General features: G+C 40.0%; 1 protein-coding gene across 1 annotated transcript; it reads left to right on the top strand.

Moving 5' to 3' along the window:
- The first annotated feature begins 2,415 nt into the window (after window positions 1-2,415).
- On the top strand, window positions 2,416-10,016 carry LOC106941249 (small conductance calcium-activated potassium channel protein 3-like). Its single transcript, XM_015024202.1, has 3 exons — window positions 2,416-2,818; window positions 3,909-3,978; window positions 7,518-10,016. Exons 1-3 carry the CDS (start codon window positions 2,664-2,666, stop codon window positions 7,944-7,946), a joined length of 654 nt encoding a protein of 217 aa, XP_014879688.1. The 5' UTR covers window positions 2,416-2,663; the 3' UTR covers window positions 7,947-10,016.
- The last annotated feature ends 6,668 nt before the right edge of the window (window positions 10,017-16,684 follow it).

Raw genomic sequence — 16,684 nt, 5'->3', positions numbered from 1 at the left:
ACACACACACACACACACACACACACACACACACACACACACACACACACACTCACACCTATGGACAATTTAGAAAGACCAATTAACTTAATAATCATGTTATTGGAGTACCTTGAGAAAACTCATGCATGCACAGGGAGAACATGCAAACGTCAAGCAGAAAGACCCCAAGCTGGCACTGGAACTCAGGACTTTTTTGTTGCAAGGCTATAGTGCTCCCAACCGAGTACTGGTATAGAAAGAACCGAGCTATGTAAGAAATTTACAGTCCTGAACTGTAAAGTTTTACAGCCATTTAAACAGTGTTAATTTAAGTTTGTAAAAAAAACAAAATATGTAAATAAAAAGCAGCATTTAGTTGTTTTGCAAGTTGTGAAACCCAAAGATAATAAAACTCAACTTCATAAATGTCTTGGACTCGAATACTCAAAATGTTGAATTGAACTTGAGTCAAAAAAAAAGTGTTGAATTTTGAACTGGAAATGTTCTGACACTCAAACAACATCGGTTGTGTTGGACTTTGTGCTTCTTGACCTGACTTCCTCTGGGTCAGTGTAAACACTTTCCCGGGGCGGTGGCCTTCCACCCTCCTCATCTGCAGCCGACTCTGTGTGAACATGTAGTGGGTGTCTGCGAGGGGGCTCTCCTTACAGTGGATGGGTGCTGATTAGCCAGGCTGCCGGGGTCTTTTGTTCTCTTCAGACTGGGGGAAAATTGTTCTTTGTTCAGTCTTCTCCATCTCTTTGAAGTCTCTCATTCAGTTTACATGCTTACATTTTCTTTGTGCCGTCTCTCCTCACTATTGTATTCTCCATCTCCCGTTTTTTTTTTTTAATCCACTGGATGTCAGACCCTTGCCTTGTAATTATGTAGCAACCTATAGCGACAGATGAATCAGATATTCATGTTAAATATTATCGATCCAAGGGCAAGCCTTAGGCAGACTCTGACATTTTGAATCGCTTGTTTTACCAAATCCTACATCCAGACTCCTCCGATAAAAAACAAATGCAGCATCTGAGCAGAAAAACTGAGGAAAAATTGCCTTCTTTCATTAGCCTTTCATGCAATAGCATCATTATATCAGACCAATATTCCCCTTCTCCTCAGATGAGGAATGTCTTTGGCAGCTAGTTTAAGAGCAGCCACTTCAGCTGTGATTGTTTTCTATAGTTGTTGTCAATTAAAAGGAAAATCCCTGGTTTAAATAAACACCAATGATACTGAGGTGATTTTTTTTCTTTTACCCAGCTAGCATTATTCAGTCTTTTTATTATTATTATTAAATGTGATGCATTCATTGGCTTTTTACACGTTCTGTTATCTTAATATTATGCCAATGCATTTTCTTTGAAATGTATATTATAGACAAACAGAAAGTAGTGCATAACTGTGAAGTGGGTTGATAATTATACCTTTTTGATTTGACAAATATAACCGTTAACAGCCAAATCGTTCCCAGTACAACAAAAAACAATATTCAAAGGAAGGAGTGTCAGGAGAACAGGGAAGCTTTTCTGAGCTGGCAAGAAGATGGATGGAGCTGAATACAGGGAAATCCTGAAAAGATGCATTTAAACATCTGGACTGAGATTGTAAAGATGGTTCTGTGAGACTAAGAGACACCAAACTTTGATTAAGAAAATGTTTTACTCCAGCTTTGGTTGAACATATTTAGCCAAAGTCCGACGTATTGTTCTACTTTGCACTATGTTGACTTTATGAAAGATCTATTTCTGTACCAATGTGAGTCAACAAATACCTCACAGACACATTATCTATAATCTAATGTGTTCCAAGAACTTAATACTCAAGAGTTTTCTATGAGTATTGTTGTTGTAGCTCTGAAAAACAAGCAGTCAAGCAACCGAAACAGCGGCAAGAAAACAAGAGATAAAGAATAAATATACAAAGTTACAAAAAATATAAATATATTCATAGTAGCGGTGCTTCACTTTCTGGCAGGACAACAACCTTAAACATGCAGCCAGCCCTGCAATAAATTTCAAATTGCCTCATCAATGAGCTAAAAAGACTCGCAACCCAAACTAAGCTTGAGGTACTTTCAAAAGAAGAGCAGGAAAACATTTCAGATTTGATATGTCGAAAAATGGTACAGATATAAAAGAATTACAGCTGTAATTGATGCAAAAGGCGGTTCTACAGAGTAGACTCACTCAGGTTGAGTTTATGCCACACTTTTCTATTTTTATTCTTGAAAAATTTTCAACTAATTTCCTCTCTTCCTTCTGTTTCACAATTTGTGTTGGTCTATCATTTGTAGTATGAATAAAACAAATTAAAGTTTATGTTTGTAACATGTAAAAAAAATAATAAAAAAAAAAAAAACTAAAGGTGGTATGAATAATTTTGCGAGGCGCTGTAGGCGCTGGAAGCCAGTAGAGGAGTGTGAAGGAAAGACTCCTGTTGGCTCTCATTGCCAATCTCCCCAAGGACAGAGCTATGAAAGCGCACATAAAAAGCCTTGGCAAGCCTGCCAGAGAATGGGGGGCAGCCTCTGAGAAGACAAAACGATGGCTTAGTGCGTTTTTTTTTTTTTCTTTGCACAGAGACGATAGTGAAAACGAGGAGAAGAACAAGAGCAGATAAACCTGTTGCCTCCTCCAGTTGCCAAGGGCTACCTGTTGCTAATAAATGTCTACATGTGTGTGCTTATTGTCTGGAGACAGATAAAGAACGCAGCGGCTAATGTGCTGAGGGAGACTTGGCTCATCTACAAGCACACCAAGCTGATGAAGAAGATCGACCACTCCAGGGTCCGCAAACACCAGCGGAAGTTCCTGCAGGCCATACATCAGTGAGACCACACTCCGTACTCCCCTGCATCCATGCCCGGCTGCAAGCAAACACATGCACACCACTGTGGCTGCAAAGCCACTGAGGCATTTGAAATCAGCTGTACTTTCTATCCGCCCACAGCTTGAATCCAGTCTGATAATCAGATGAAATGCACTAATCTCTGCACACGCACTCAAACACACGCACACGCACGCACGCAAACATACAGTTATTCATTATCTGCTAAAGGGCAAGATCAGTCCAGGCAAACACAATCAGTGTGTTGTGTATCATTAGAGGCTCTCTGTTCATTATATCATCTCAACAGTAGGGACTGATGAAACATGAACGTATAGCACAACCGGTTCTGTTCTCTTATTAAATTCAAATCATGTGTTTCCTTTTTGTGTTCCTCTCTCCTTTTGTCTCTAATGGTTAAAAAATGTCTCAAAAGCCAGAGACAAGAGGAATAAGACTCTTAATTGTAACGTAGAAGGGGTTAATCCTGACAGGCAAGACCTGAAAAAGGGGGACAGGAAGTCAACGAGCGATGAAGCAGGGTAATATTTTTGGGTGAACACATTAAACCAAGTGATTTTTCCAGGTTGGAACCTGACAGTGTAGCTGGGAAACGGTCTCACAAAATCACTCTTCCCTGCATTATAATGGAGGCTGCCACAGGGCTTGATGAAAACACAGATTGAACCACTAATTATTGTGCTGTGTTTTGAGAGTTAAACAGGTTCTGATTATAATTGGACTGAGGTAAGATGATTTATTTAATTTTCATCCCCTGCAGCTTATTTCCCCGAAGGCTTTATTCCCATTAGCTTTCCTTCATATTAACCCCAGTCCCACTCCCTTCTACGTCTGCAGCTAGCTCATGCAGACGGCTACATTTGTTTTAGCCTGCGCTCACTGTGTTCACACATTTACGTTTTTCAGAGAGGCACTGCAGGTAAAAATGAACCCAATCCAAGCAAGGTGACCGACACTTCACAGAGCTGTCGTGTGGATCCTGAGGGATTATCTCTGCGGGCTAACCACTGTGTATTTACTGGGTTTCACCTCTGTTTGTGAGCTTTATCTGTGCGTACGTCTGTTTGCAGATTACGCAGCGTCAAAATGGAGCAGAGGAAACTCAGTGATCAGGCCAACACACTAGTGGACCTCTCCAAGGTGAGATGCACTAACTGTACACGACATTTAGCATTCTGGCAGCACCAGAACCTTGTGGAAAAATATTACACTCTTTTTATGACTGCAGTCCCCTGCAGTTACTTCAATATGCAACAATTTGTTTTGCCGGATTTTGCCTCGGATTCCCAGCTGGGCAAAGTCTACACTATTCGGGGAATATCCAGCATAGCTAGTTGGCACACAAATCTGTTAGCATGTAAAAATATGAATCTACAGCGACTTGGAGGACAACAAGTCTGATCTGTCTGATGAGCCTGTCTGAATCTGTGAGCTGATTACCACCGACGCAAAAGCCAATAAAAATAAGGAAGGCAGGTCACATTGGGAGGGGCCAGTTGTCATGCATTCTGGGTAATTGGAGACGATGCCTCTCAGTTCTGCTATAGAGCAATCTATAGCTGGCAGGTGTGTTTTTTCTTTGCTAATGTCAAAATAAAATGTGGTAAATGTCTTGGATTAGTATGAGAGTATGAGCAAGGAAAGAACTAGTGATCTCAACTTGCTCCAACAGCTTTGACCGTTTTATTGATTTTACATAGTACATAAATATTTAGTAAATTAAGCACAGGCACTTGTTACAAGCATACAAACCCTAATCCACAAAATTATGCACACCAGTTTAGTAGTTTTTTTTAAAGACCAGTGCAATGTCTCCAGAACATAAATTAGTCCAAACAGCAGGAATATTGTTTCCTGAAAATTGCATTGAAGAATCATAGAGCCTGTGCAGCTAACAAGGTCCATTTTGGGGGGAATCCCCACAATAAACTGCATTTGAAAATCAGCAGTTTTCCATTCCCTCCACATCTCTTGCTTCTAAGTGTCAATATTCTTTGGCACATGCTGGAATCTTGATGTTGACACACTAAAATTTTGCAGTTTGGTGACAAAGCTTGGTTCTGACATAGGTTTAAATGGCTAGCGAACAGGGAAATTACCTGTGCTGTGTTGTGGCATCACAGGACCACTCCCCACTGGTGCTGCTGAGGTTGCAGCTTTAATATTAGTAATTATCAGTCGGTATAGCAAAGGTTTTTCTTGCAGCTCTCGGTGTGTTACAGAAATGTATCCATGACGGTGACAGAGACCAATAATTAACAACACAGGATTCTATTCTGGTAGTTACATTAATTAAGTCGCCCCCTTTCTTCGCTGTAAAACTTTGCTGTCCAACATGCCTGGTGTGACCTTTACAAATATAGTTTTAGTTTCAATGACTGACATGAAGTTTAAAGTCAGTGTCACCTGAAATACTGATGAGCCAGAGGATGATTTGGAAAGATCATCTGTAAACACATGTGCATGTGGGGAAGTAGTTTGGTCATTCTAAGCAATTGTGCCTTTTGCAGAGACCAGCTGATCTGTATTATCTGAAGAATGGCACCTAGCTGGTTAATTAGATGGGTCATCTGCTTGACTAGTAAGCAGATTAGTTCAGCTAGGCTTGTAGCTTACATAATAGGCTTTTTTTTCTCTTTTTCTTTAAAGTGCTACCTTAAAACAATCATTGTTTTTCTTGCTGCCGGCTCATGGAGGGAATTCAGGGGAACTCCTCTTCTTCTGGCACCCCGCGCTGCTGACTGGCAGCTTGTAGCAACGCAGACCAGAGAAACATCAGGAATGCATTTTTTAAACTGTGGGACACCTTGAATGTAGAACCAGCTTCAACTTGTTCAAGTACTGAGATGTGAGAAGAGCTGCTCTACTCTGGTAGTCAATCTCTGACTGTATGTCTTTTTTTTTTTTTTGCTACTAATATCCTCTTTCTTTAATGAGGGTACAATTCTTCGGGATCTCCTCCCCTTCAGGCATCACATACAGTTGACAGACTGCCTCACAACGATAAAAAGAAATATAAGCCTCATGATCACGATGCTGGAATATTTTACTTGTTTTTAAACCGCAACTTATTAAAACCGTGACGCTGGAAACGGCCTAAGCCTTGAGCAGGGTAATACGTCACATGTAGCCATCCTTTGGTCCCCGGAGAAAATACCACGGCATTCCTCTGTTTCCATGCTGACCCGCCTGTTTTTGTGGCTTTTCATCTCCTGGCAACCACTGCAAAGTGTTAAAACAGGGATGACTGAGCGAGAGAGTGAGGAGGAAATGAGAGGGAGGGGAGTGCTTGTGTTTTTTTTTTTTGTTTTTTTTTTCTGTTAACTGTGTGGGTGTTTGAGAATGTGAGCGAACATGTATGTGTGTGTGTGTGTGTGTGTGTGTGTGTGTGTTTGTGAAAGAGAGAGAAACTCAGAGCAGAGTGAGTGAGATTCAGACTTGAATAAGAGGCAGACAAAGATTGAGAATGTGTGCGCATCTTTCCAAGAAGCAATGCCTTTAGCACCAAATATTTTGCAATTACGCCATCTCAATGACTCCATCTCAATTGGCCACTTACGTCTTTACCATGGTTACAGAGACCAGGAGAAGCACAGCAGGGACACAGTGCTGCCTTCCTTTTATTATCCATCTCTCTTCTTCTAACTCTCTGCTTGCAATGTTATAACACCCAGCCTCTTCATCATTCCGTCTTCTTCTCCCTCTTGGATTCATTTTCTTTTGCATCTTCCTAATCATCCCCGCTGCTTAACACAAGTGAAGAGAAAGTGTTCAGATCTTTCTCTGAAATGAAGACACCAGTGCAGGGAGAAAATCCTGTGTGAGAGCGACTAACATCTTTGTACCAACATTTTGTCTACATAAAAGAGGGTCGTCTGAGTATTACATTAGGATTACTTTGCTAAACGACGAGGTGTATTGCATCAGTTTGTAAGAAGCATGTGGAGAATGAGGTCTAAATGGACTGATAAAGGGTCACAGCAGAAGAAAGACTGGGCAATTGTTAAATTGTCATGAGAATCATATTGCTTTTCATACATAGATCTAAATTAGTTCTGTCATTCTGCTTTTATGTTTTGAGATAGGCTGGATTGTTTGGGAAATTTGGAGAAAATTTCTTAAGTATAATTTATTATTTTAGCTGTAAAGGGCAGTAGCTTTACTCTAAATGCTTCATTTTTATCTGAACTTTTCAGGCTATTTCTTTATATTAATTCTTCAGCAAACTTTTTTGGTTACATTTGCCCACTGTTGGTACAGGTTTGCTCAAGACGAGAGATTGCTGCAAAATCTAAGACTTGGTAAACCTTCCTCAGAGCATGGCAACTAGCATTAAATTCTGAATTTGACTGCACCTCATTATAACTAGGATCAAATTAGAATTAATTTTTGGATCTGTATGTATGATTGGGTTGTATCATATTGATTTGATTATTTATTTCTGGAACGAATTTGGCTGCGTTTGGAAATTGGAAGTCTTTATCTTGTCAGCCAAGCAGTGAACCTTGATCAGTGTGTGAAACATGCCTATTAATAATTTAAAAAGTCTTTATAACCTAGTAACAATCCAGGTATAGATGATGATTTTTTTAAGGATCTTTCCACTTTGAATTTGCTGGCCAACAGTAAATTCAAAAACCTGCTCAGAGAAAAACACTTCTTCACCTCTCCTCCTACAGATGCAGAGCGTCATGTACGAGCTCATGTCAGAGCTCAACGACCGCAGCGAGGACTTGGAGCGACAGATGCTGTCCCTGGAGCAGCGGGTGGAGCAGCTCACAGCGGGCTTCAACGCCCTGCCTGCACACCTCTCTGCAACCCTCAGCGCCCAGCACGCCGCCCTGGTTCACCTGCTCCGAGAGAGGGACGCACGGGACGGCAGAGTGGGAGGAACAGGAAGCGGCGGCGCTGTGGTTCCCCTGTCTCCAACTGCCTCCCTAACCACCGCACCGGTTCCTGCCTCCCCAGTTCAGGTTGCAGCTCCTCCATCAACCTTAGCACAGATTTCCAGTTTATCCCTGGAGACCCCGCTGTCGCCCCCACCTGCGAGCCCAGAGGGGAGCCTGGAGGCTAGTCCCAACCCCAATACGTGCAGCTCAAGCTGCTGAAAACCGCTCCGACGAGCAGACGGGGACAAACGTGGACGCAAGACGCGGAGAAGGAAAAGACGGGGAGGCTCTGATGGTCCTCTCACATCAGACTAAAGGAGAAAAATGACGGCAGAGGAGATACATTTTTGGAGATCCTCTGAATATTTTTGCTCCGAGATAGCAGGATGAAGAGGAACAGTAATGGGACTAAGACGGAGGGCCAGTTTGAGAAATGAGACACGTTCAGGACTTTTCTTGACGATGGAAGGAAGAGAAAAATGGAGACTCTTAAAGGTGTGAGGGGGAGGGAGGATGTCACGAGGGTGAGAAATGGAGGTAAAGAGAATGAGGAGGTGGGGGTGGAGGGGGAGGGCAGAAGGGAAGAAATAACCAAGAATAATTATATGAACTTCTAAATGGAATCCACTCCAATTACGGCAAAGGGCCTTTTATTCTCTCTATCTCCTCCTCTGCCTTTTTTATTTCTCTTCTCCGAATTTCCCACTCCCTTCATCAGGAATAATGACCATGACTTTTTATCTTTATGATGTATTTTCTATCTGAATGCTTATCATGTGTTAACAAGCATCCCTTTAACAGAAGGTCCGATCAATACGACCATAATATTAAAAAAAAAAAAACCTAGCAGAATGCACCACACACATATACACACGATACAAGGTAACACAGCACAGACAGATTTACACAATGTCTCATAATGCACTACTAGCCCATGATAATACTAAAGCCTATACTGCCAAGCACCCAATGCACTGTTTATCTCCATAGATCACTGCCAAGCAATGTAGGCACAGCAAAAGGGAGAAAAATGTTCATGGAAACCGATTCATCTTCTGTGGGTATGAGAGCGCGCAGCAGGTTAGACTTACTACACGCACAGTCGTGGCTTTTAACTGCTCGGCTGGGAGAATTGCAACCGGTCACTGAGCCGCACGAATTTACAGGCGAGGCTGAAGTGAACGGATAGAGACGCGAGTCATCATGGCGTCTATTTGTGATGCTTGAGACAGTGGCAGATGGTGAAATGAGATAAAATAACTACAACAGGGCTTCATCACCGCACTCACCGGAGTGCATGGTGAGCGAGACATTTAGCGTTTAGGAGTAATTGTAGGCTTGCCGTCCTAAAATGAGACTGTTCACTCATTTACTATGTGGTGCACTATATATAAAGTCTGCCATGGTGCTGTGGTGTTTCAAAGGTTTTTCTAACACAATATCGACATTTTTTCCCCTCGACCAGCCTGCTCTGTTGGCAAAGGTTCCTCTGTTGTCGAGCTTAAGCCCCATTAATTTCTACGAACTGCTTTGTTATTCACAGTTTGCCAAAGACAGTTTCTACTCAGTTTCCAAAACGTTAAACCAGAAGACTAAAAATTGAGTGCTGGTCATTTTGCCCCTTCTGCCATTTCATAACTTTGCGGTTTTGGTTGTTTTTGTACCTGACGGGTACAAATGGTGCCATGCACCAGCGCATTTCATACCCATGTTTCATATTCACTTTGACAACGAGAAACCGAAAGCCATTGTCCAAATTTTCTTCACAGTCCGTCGCTTTGTCCTCTCCGTAGTGAACACAAGGTAGTGACTGAGTGAACATTTGTAACACGATTGTTTTTTGTAGACAAGCCACAGACAAGAGAAGATTAATAATGAGTTTTAACAAGTGCATTAATTTTTCTGATTGTCGTTGGAAGAAGGAGCCAAATCTTTATTGAATCAGAATTTAAACCAGTTATTTTTACGTGTAGTTGATTTATTTACTGGTGCCAGATCTCGTTTTAATAATTTAGCTTCCAGTTCTTACGCCAACTAGGAATTATTACTTTATTTTCCCAAACCAAATGAGACACTGGAGTGCATTTTGTTTATTTTCTTCATTTTTTATAATCTAGAAAAACATACCTAGAGTTATCTAAATGTTGCCTTTACATTGACAATTGTGTTCACTTGTACCAATGCAAAACTGATTTATCTATATAATTCTAAGTTGGCATCTTTATAGTAATTAGTAATAAGTAATCTGTCCATGATTGTCCATTCTTTTTTTTTTTTTTTTCCGGGTACCAAAACAGCTCACTGTTATTATGAATGTATTCTGTTAAAAGAAAAAACACTCAGAAATACATCTTTGTTCGCTTGCTTTGTCATTTTAAACTGCCACGCACACACACACACACACACACACACACACACACACGCATATATTTATATAGATATCTCTATATATCTATATATAAATGTTCACACATACACACACCTTAACAACCAAAGTGCTCTCTCTTAAATGGACTTCAAACAGGCAGGGAAAGCTGCTTGTCATTTGGGACAAAAGATGGCAGGAACAGGCAGAAATCCTGACACTATTTCTGAGGGAATAACTGTGAAAAAAAAAATGGGAATGGACTTGTTGAAGTGGACTGCTCTTGAGGGAGGAGGACTGTGGATGAACATAAGAGATCACAAATAAACCTTACAAAGGATCAATGGCCATGAAGGAACATCTGTTAGTGAAATTTATATCTGAGAGAGGAATTATGCTGGCAAGACGGGAAGAAGAGACAAGCCTACCTTCGCTTTTGGAGATAACACTGAAAACTATCTTATAGCGACATGCTGTGGCCGGAATACTGAATTACATGCGCTTGAAATATTGTACAGTATGCTCTTAACGAATTCTAGCTTTCTATTGCTTAGTCTTTTCTACCATTATGACTAAATACAGTTACAGCTGATATCTTACACTATAAAACCATAGTATTCTTCTCATTCGTCATGACAGTTATAATAAATGTACCATCAATACGTTAAATAATTATAAACAAGGAAAGTGCCGTTTGAGGTTGAAATTATTTTGTAATTTTATTTTATCAGAGAGAATTAATAAAGTATATATCTATAACATTACAGCTCTCATGAGTTTTTTGGCTGTTGGTATGTCGTGTGTAACACTTTTTATCCGTCTTGCTTTTTGAGAGGTGTCTTATTTTGTTATTCCATATTTTTAATGTATTTATTTTTTGATTTGTAAAGAGACATGCCACTGAAGGCAGGTGGTTCTACAGTGCTAAGCATGAATCCTGGACGGTTAGCGGCATACTCTGCAACGCTGTGTTGATCACATCTGTGTCGACATAATTTCATGCATTTCACAAAAAGACAACTTTTTTTAAACTAATTTAGTCTGTTTAAACAATTATATCCAAGCATAAACAGCATGAGCATATCCAGCCGTTGCATTGTTCAGGAAGACGATTACATGTTCTGTGATCCTGAAATGAACATGTTTTGATGTGAAATGTCCTCACGGACTTCCAGAGTAAAAGCAAAATACCTTCTGAAGTTATTAGTTGAAGCTGGTAAGAGAGTGTTATTATTATCCACAATGAAATGAGTTGAAAGAAAGCCACACAGAGATGAAGAAGACATTACCCCCCAAAAAAAGAAGAAAAACCCTCAGATAATCATTTGCAAATGCACTGAGGGACAAAGGCTTACTTTTCTGGAGACCTTCCCTTTGATCTGACACTGACTTGGTTGGTGGTAATGACTATTGTTACATTTGATTAAAATGGGGAAAGCCTGAGGACACCATCTCAGCTGTGAAGCATGTGGGTGTTGGTGTGATGTTGTTAAGGTATTTTTCTGCTGGATGGACTGGTGACAAATTCACAGCTTGTGAATTGCACCAACCTGTGGAAAGGCATTAACCAAGACACTGGGGAGGCGAGTCTAACAAGTGGACAATGACCTTTGTCATGCCACCAAATGAGCTACAGTATCTCAAGGTCGACAAAGTCAATGTTTAGGCGTGGCAATCACAATACCCTGCAAGGTTTGCCCCAGAAAACATGCTAAAACGCTGGCCTGATTTCAGTCACATAGAAAATTTGTAGGCACAACTAAAAAGATGAGTTACACCAGTTAGATCAGATCAGAAGGCATGGGCCAAAACTCCAGGATATTATTGTGAAAAGCTTATGGACGATGTTTGATCCACATCACACAGTACTCTAAAAGGTACTTCTACCAAACATCGAGGAGATGTTTATTTTCTCCTTACTGACAAACATGGAACAGTTCTTGGAAATAGAGTCTTACATTTATTGACTTTATTTGGATTGTTTCCTATTAAATTTGGCTGGAATAGTCATAGTGTGGACCAGGAAAGGTGAGAAGCACTTTGCAAGTACCCAGAGATACTATACTTGGACCGCAACGTAGTTCTTTGCATTTATTTTTGTGTGTGCATGTGTGAGTGCCTGCTGCATGTTTTGTTGTGAAAATGCAAACCTTCACCTGCCTGCGATGGACTTTTATTCTGGTCTTCTCTGTGTGTTTTTACAGCCATCTTCCTTTATTTCAGCTTATGCCTCAGAAAGAAGCCATACGCTCACAACGAGCCAGTCATTACCATGTTTTGCTGCAGGCACAGTAGAGTATTAATGAGGTGATCTCTGGTGCCTATCATCCTCCACATTCATTAGTGCATTATAGAAATACTAGTTCCATCAGATCAGAAGAGTTGGCTTTTCTGAGTATAATTAGGTGTGTGTTGGTGATATTTAGGCATTTATAAGTTTAGTTTTGTCTGTCAACAATATAAGACTAATAAATGTTGTAAAAGTTATTCAACAGTAATTCATGTAAAACTGAACATAAAACATTCAATTTTATAACACACGTTTCATTTCTCAAAATAATTCCCTATTTATCATTTCTAAGCTTTTATTTTTCTGTTACTTGTACATCTGCTAAAAAAAAGTTTTATGATGAAGATGAAGCTAACCTTGTTGCGAGCTACACCATTTATTAGTGCAACAATGGCAAACATGAAATAGCACGATGCAGTATGTATGAATGTGTTGGTGAAGAAATCAAATCAAATAACCATCTTAATAGTTTCTGGGCAGAACAACAACAACAACACAGCATAACTGTCAAAAATGAATTACAGTCCAGGTGGCTCATTGAGTTCTGCTGCAGGACTGCTTTGCACTTTTCCATTACGGAAAATGTGAATTAGCCGTAAATTAGCAGTGTGCAATCCAAATAGTCTGCATCAAAATGTACTCACGTGTTCAATATTTCTGCCAAGAAAGGAGTTTTTCACCAAAACCAAACACAAGATCACCAAAAATGTCAAGATGAGGCGTTCAATAATTGCAGAAGACTTCAGGAAGTGTTTTTTGTTGTCCCGAGACTCGTGCTGTGGAGTCGTGTTGCTGTCAGTGCAAATCTTGTTCAGCATCTACAGAGGTTGTGTATTAGGGCATCTTCTGTTTGTAAAGAAAGGGGAATGCTTGTCGGCAAAACTTAAAATCTATAAGAATTACAAAGATGGATACCGGAAGAGTGGTTTAAGTGATTTATTTCTGAAAACACTTAATTCTACTAGGGCATTTGAAAAATTTGTATTCTGCTACAATCAGTGTGTACATTTATTTTGATCCAACGCGGTGTGCATACTCACAATTGCACTCCAAAACACTTGAATATAGATACACAATTTAATGATCTTTGTATTTTCCATCATAATTTACTTCAGTGCAACAAATCTCAAATAATAATAATATTTTTATATGATCAATTTCAGACATATGGCTAAAAAATACCCAAATATTGGACAAACTGCAGATTTTCTTTAAATTAAAAGCAATGTTTTTAAACAATAAACAATCAAGGTTTTAAACAGGGAACATTTTCTCCTCCATTCTGTATGTGTTGAAATCTGAACATCAGGTTAAGCACCGTCCCTCCATCAGTCTTTATTTTGCCCATGAAAAATTCACAGAAAATGGAACATTTCCAACCCATCCAAATTTTGCTGGAACTAGTGTTAACATTCAGGCTTGGTGGGCCCATCTGATCAATCCCAACCACCCTTCAGCCACTGCCAGACACCGATAAACATCGTTATGCAGGCGTCTTTTTACCTCTCGTTTCTAAGTCTCACTTTGTTTACAGACGGAGGCAAAGCCCCCTTTTCAATAAAGCTCAGTTTGGAGGACTGGCTGTATGATTTGTGATTGTTAGCACTAATGTTATCCTAGCTCTGACTTCTTGCTTAATCGGTGATTACGCATCAACTTGATATCGCATAATATGAAATAAGCTCGGTTTGCCGCGAGGGGCCTATATCTCCTCAACAGATGAAACCGATTACTTTTTCATAAATGCTGCTTCATATAAACCTGGCTTGTTGGGTGTTTTGCCCAGAGATAAAACAGGGGGACCGAGCTGTGAAAGCCAAAACGCCTGAGGCGTTGTTCTGCTGAGGGCCAATCCGACTTATCTTCCCTGATGTGATGTTTTTGTCATCTGTGCTGTTTGCTGGCAGGCCCTCCTATCTGCAGGGGGTTTTCATCATCTCCTGTTGGTCTTTGTGAATTTTTATGATTGAGTCCTATAATTTTAGGGCCAGGGTAATGTCCGTAGCGGAGGTCTGTCGACCTCTCTCCATTTTTCAGTGAACACATTTACTCTCTGCAGATTACTGTGGCAAGGAGAGTATCGGTTATAGACGTAATGGGAACTGTGAGATGTTTTTGCTCATATTCCGGCCAGAAAGATGAGGATATGTCTGGAGGAAAAAAAAAATGTCATCGCACACAAAAAAATACTGAAAGCAAGAGCAAGAAATGCCCAAGAAAGTGACACCGAAAAACACATTAACAGTGTTAAAAAGGCACACATTTTCAGCTTTAGCAATACAGGAAAGAAGCGATAATGGCTCTGATCAATTTCCTGCATGAAGTGCTTGCTTAACCTTTGCGTTCTTGGCCGCTGTGGCTCAGCAGGTTGGACACTAATAACAAAGTTTGCTCTTCGATCAACACGCCGAGTAAGACAATGGATCTCAAGTGGGTTATTGCTACAAATGTGCTGTCAGTGAATAAAAGTTGGTGTGTGGAGCTCTTTGGATAAAAGCACAATCCATTTAAAAACATCTCAAATCACTCTGAACATGAACGTCAGACATTGTGGCTGACAAAGATAATGTTGGTACAGTGATTACAGTGTCTAGACAGGATGTGGCTGACTCCTATTCCAGGAGCTTTCAAAAGAAAAATGTGTGATTTTTCCAATATCTTTATCTTCTTCTCTGGATACTTTTGCAAAAACATAAGTAGACAAATAAAGTAAGATCTTTGAATAAATACTTGAATGCAGATACTTCATAAAGAGCATTTTGCATTTGGTTTGGCTGGCTTGGTTTGCCAACACCAAATATCGCTTCTGATTAATCTCATCCCTGATTCAAGCCTTCTTTTTGCTTTTTTCAAAGAAAAAACGCAAATACATATTATATATTGCATACCATCTACTTACTTTCTACTTCTAGTAAGCAATTGATAGAAATACTTACTATTTCTACTGTTTCTGAATCCTTTCCTCTTGTGTCTGGTAAGACGATGAGCCTTTTTCTCATTTCTTAGTGTCAAACTGTTTGTGAAATTTTACAGAATTCAGCCGTCAACTTAATGGCCATCAAGACCGGGTGGTAATATTGGAGGTGAAGTGTAAAGTAAACACTTGTCAAGTCAGGCAGAGTTGACAACATGGCTGAATGCACAGCATTGCCCGACCTTGTGGGAAAACAACACAGAGCAAAGCTTCCAGAAAGATAAAATCCCAACACTGAGCCTGTTTGGAAGTTTTCCTGCAATTACAATGTGTGCAGAGCTGAAGCAAATATGTTTCAAACAAAAATGAACTCCTTTTAATGAGTAAGTTGAAAAATGAAATGCTAAAATACTCAAGTAAGTAAAGCATTAGGCACCTGAATTTTATGATCACGGGTGTGGTTAATTGTAAGAATCACCATCTTAATGTGGTGGAAGGTTCAAATGACACCTTAATATCAGTTTTAACAACTTACATATTTGGAAAATACCTTCTATGTTACAATAGAAGAAACACATTTCTTTAACACATTTTGAAACGCCCCTTTTTCCTCCCCACTGAAAATAGTCAAAATCTCACATGGCCTTCAGACAGAAGACTGCAGTGGTTTATTGGTCCAGTAAGGGATTTAAAAACCTCTCAAAAACAATCTGAAATCAGCAATCGCAACGTACAGAAGATAGTATTTAAGTAGAGTACTTTCAAAATAGCTGCTAATACGCCCATGTCTCTGTCCAAGCAAGTTCCCCTTGAAAGCAAACTGCAAATCGCTCCAAGAAGCCTCCAGAAGTCCTAACGATTTCCTCCACTCTTCACATGGGACTATATTGTTTTTGTTACTTCACAGCTAAAAAAAACAAAAAAAAAAACTCAAGTTTAATTTGTTTCCCTGAACTTGTTCTGCTGGTTTAAATCTAATTAGTAATTTATGGTTACCTTTAAATTATTTAGTGAATTATAGCTCATAATGAGCATAGAAGAGACTTAGGAAGGAGAACTTAAAAATGCTGTGAACTATTTTGAAAAGCACATAAGTCAACTGCACTCAGTGGTGAGGTTTCTTCGCAGGCCCTTTTTTCTTCGAGCCTTGCTGATCCTCCTGAGCTGTCGGTGTCCCACTGTTCTTCTGTCTGGTCAGAGGAGACCACCTGTCTCATTAGAACTAAAAGCAGAGACCTAACACCAACTTGCCTCCTTTATTGGCGAGGATGACTAATGGGTTTTTATGCATATGTGTGTGTGTGTGTGTGTGTGTGTGTGTGTGTGTGTGTGTGTGTGTGTGTGTGTGTGTGTGTGTGTGTGTGTGTGTGTGTGTGTGTGTGTGTGTG

This window comes from Poecilia latipinna, unplaced genomic scaffold (assembly GCF_001443285.1).
Source record: "Poecilia latipinna isolate Pla-1442-1.1 unplaced genomic scaffold, P_latipinna-1.0 Scaffold3568, whole genome shotgun sequence".
Lineage (NCBI taxonomy): Eukaryota > Metazoa > Chordata > Actinopteri > Cyprinodontiformes > Poeciliidae > Poecilia > Poecilia latipinna.
Note: the sequence above shows the minus strand (reverse complement) of the source record. Positions and strands in the feature narration are given on the sequence as shown.

Excerpts from the sequence above, each read along its gene's own strand:
- LOC106941249 (XM_015024202.1), top strand. The coding sequence starts at position 2,664 with ATGTGTGTGCTTATTGTCTGGAGACAGATAAAGAACGCAGCGGCTAAT. Across the intron at positions 2,819-3,908 it reads TTCCTGCAGGCCATACATCA|ATTACGCAGCGTCAAAATGG; the intron begins GTGAGACCACAC and ends GTCTGTTTGCAG. Across the intron at positions 3,979-7,517 it reads CACTAGTGGACCTCTCCAAG|ATGCAGAGCGTCATGTACGA; the intron begins GTGAGATGCACT and ends CTCCTCCTACAG.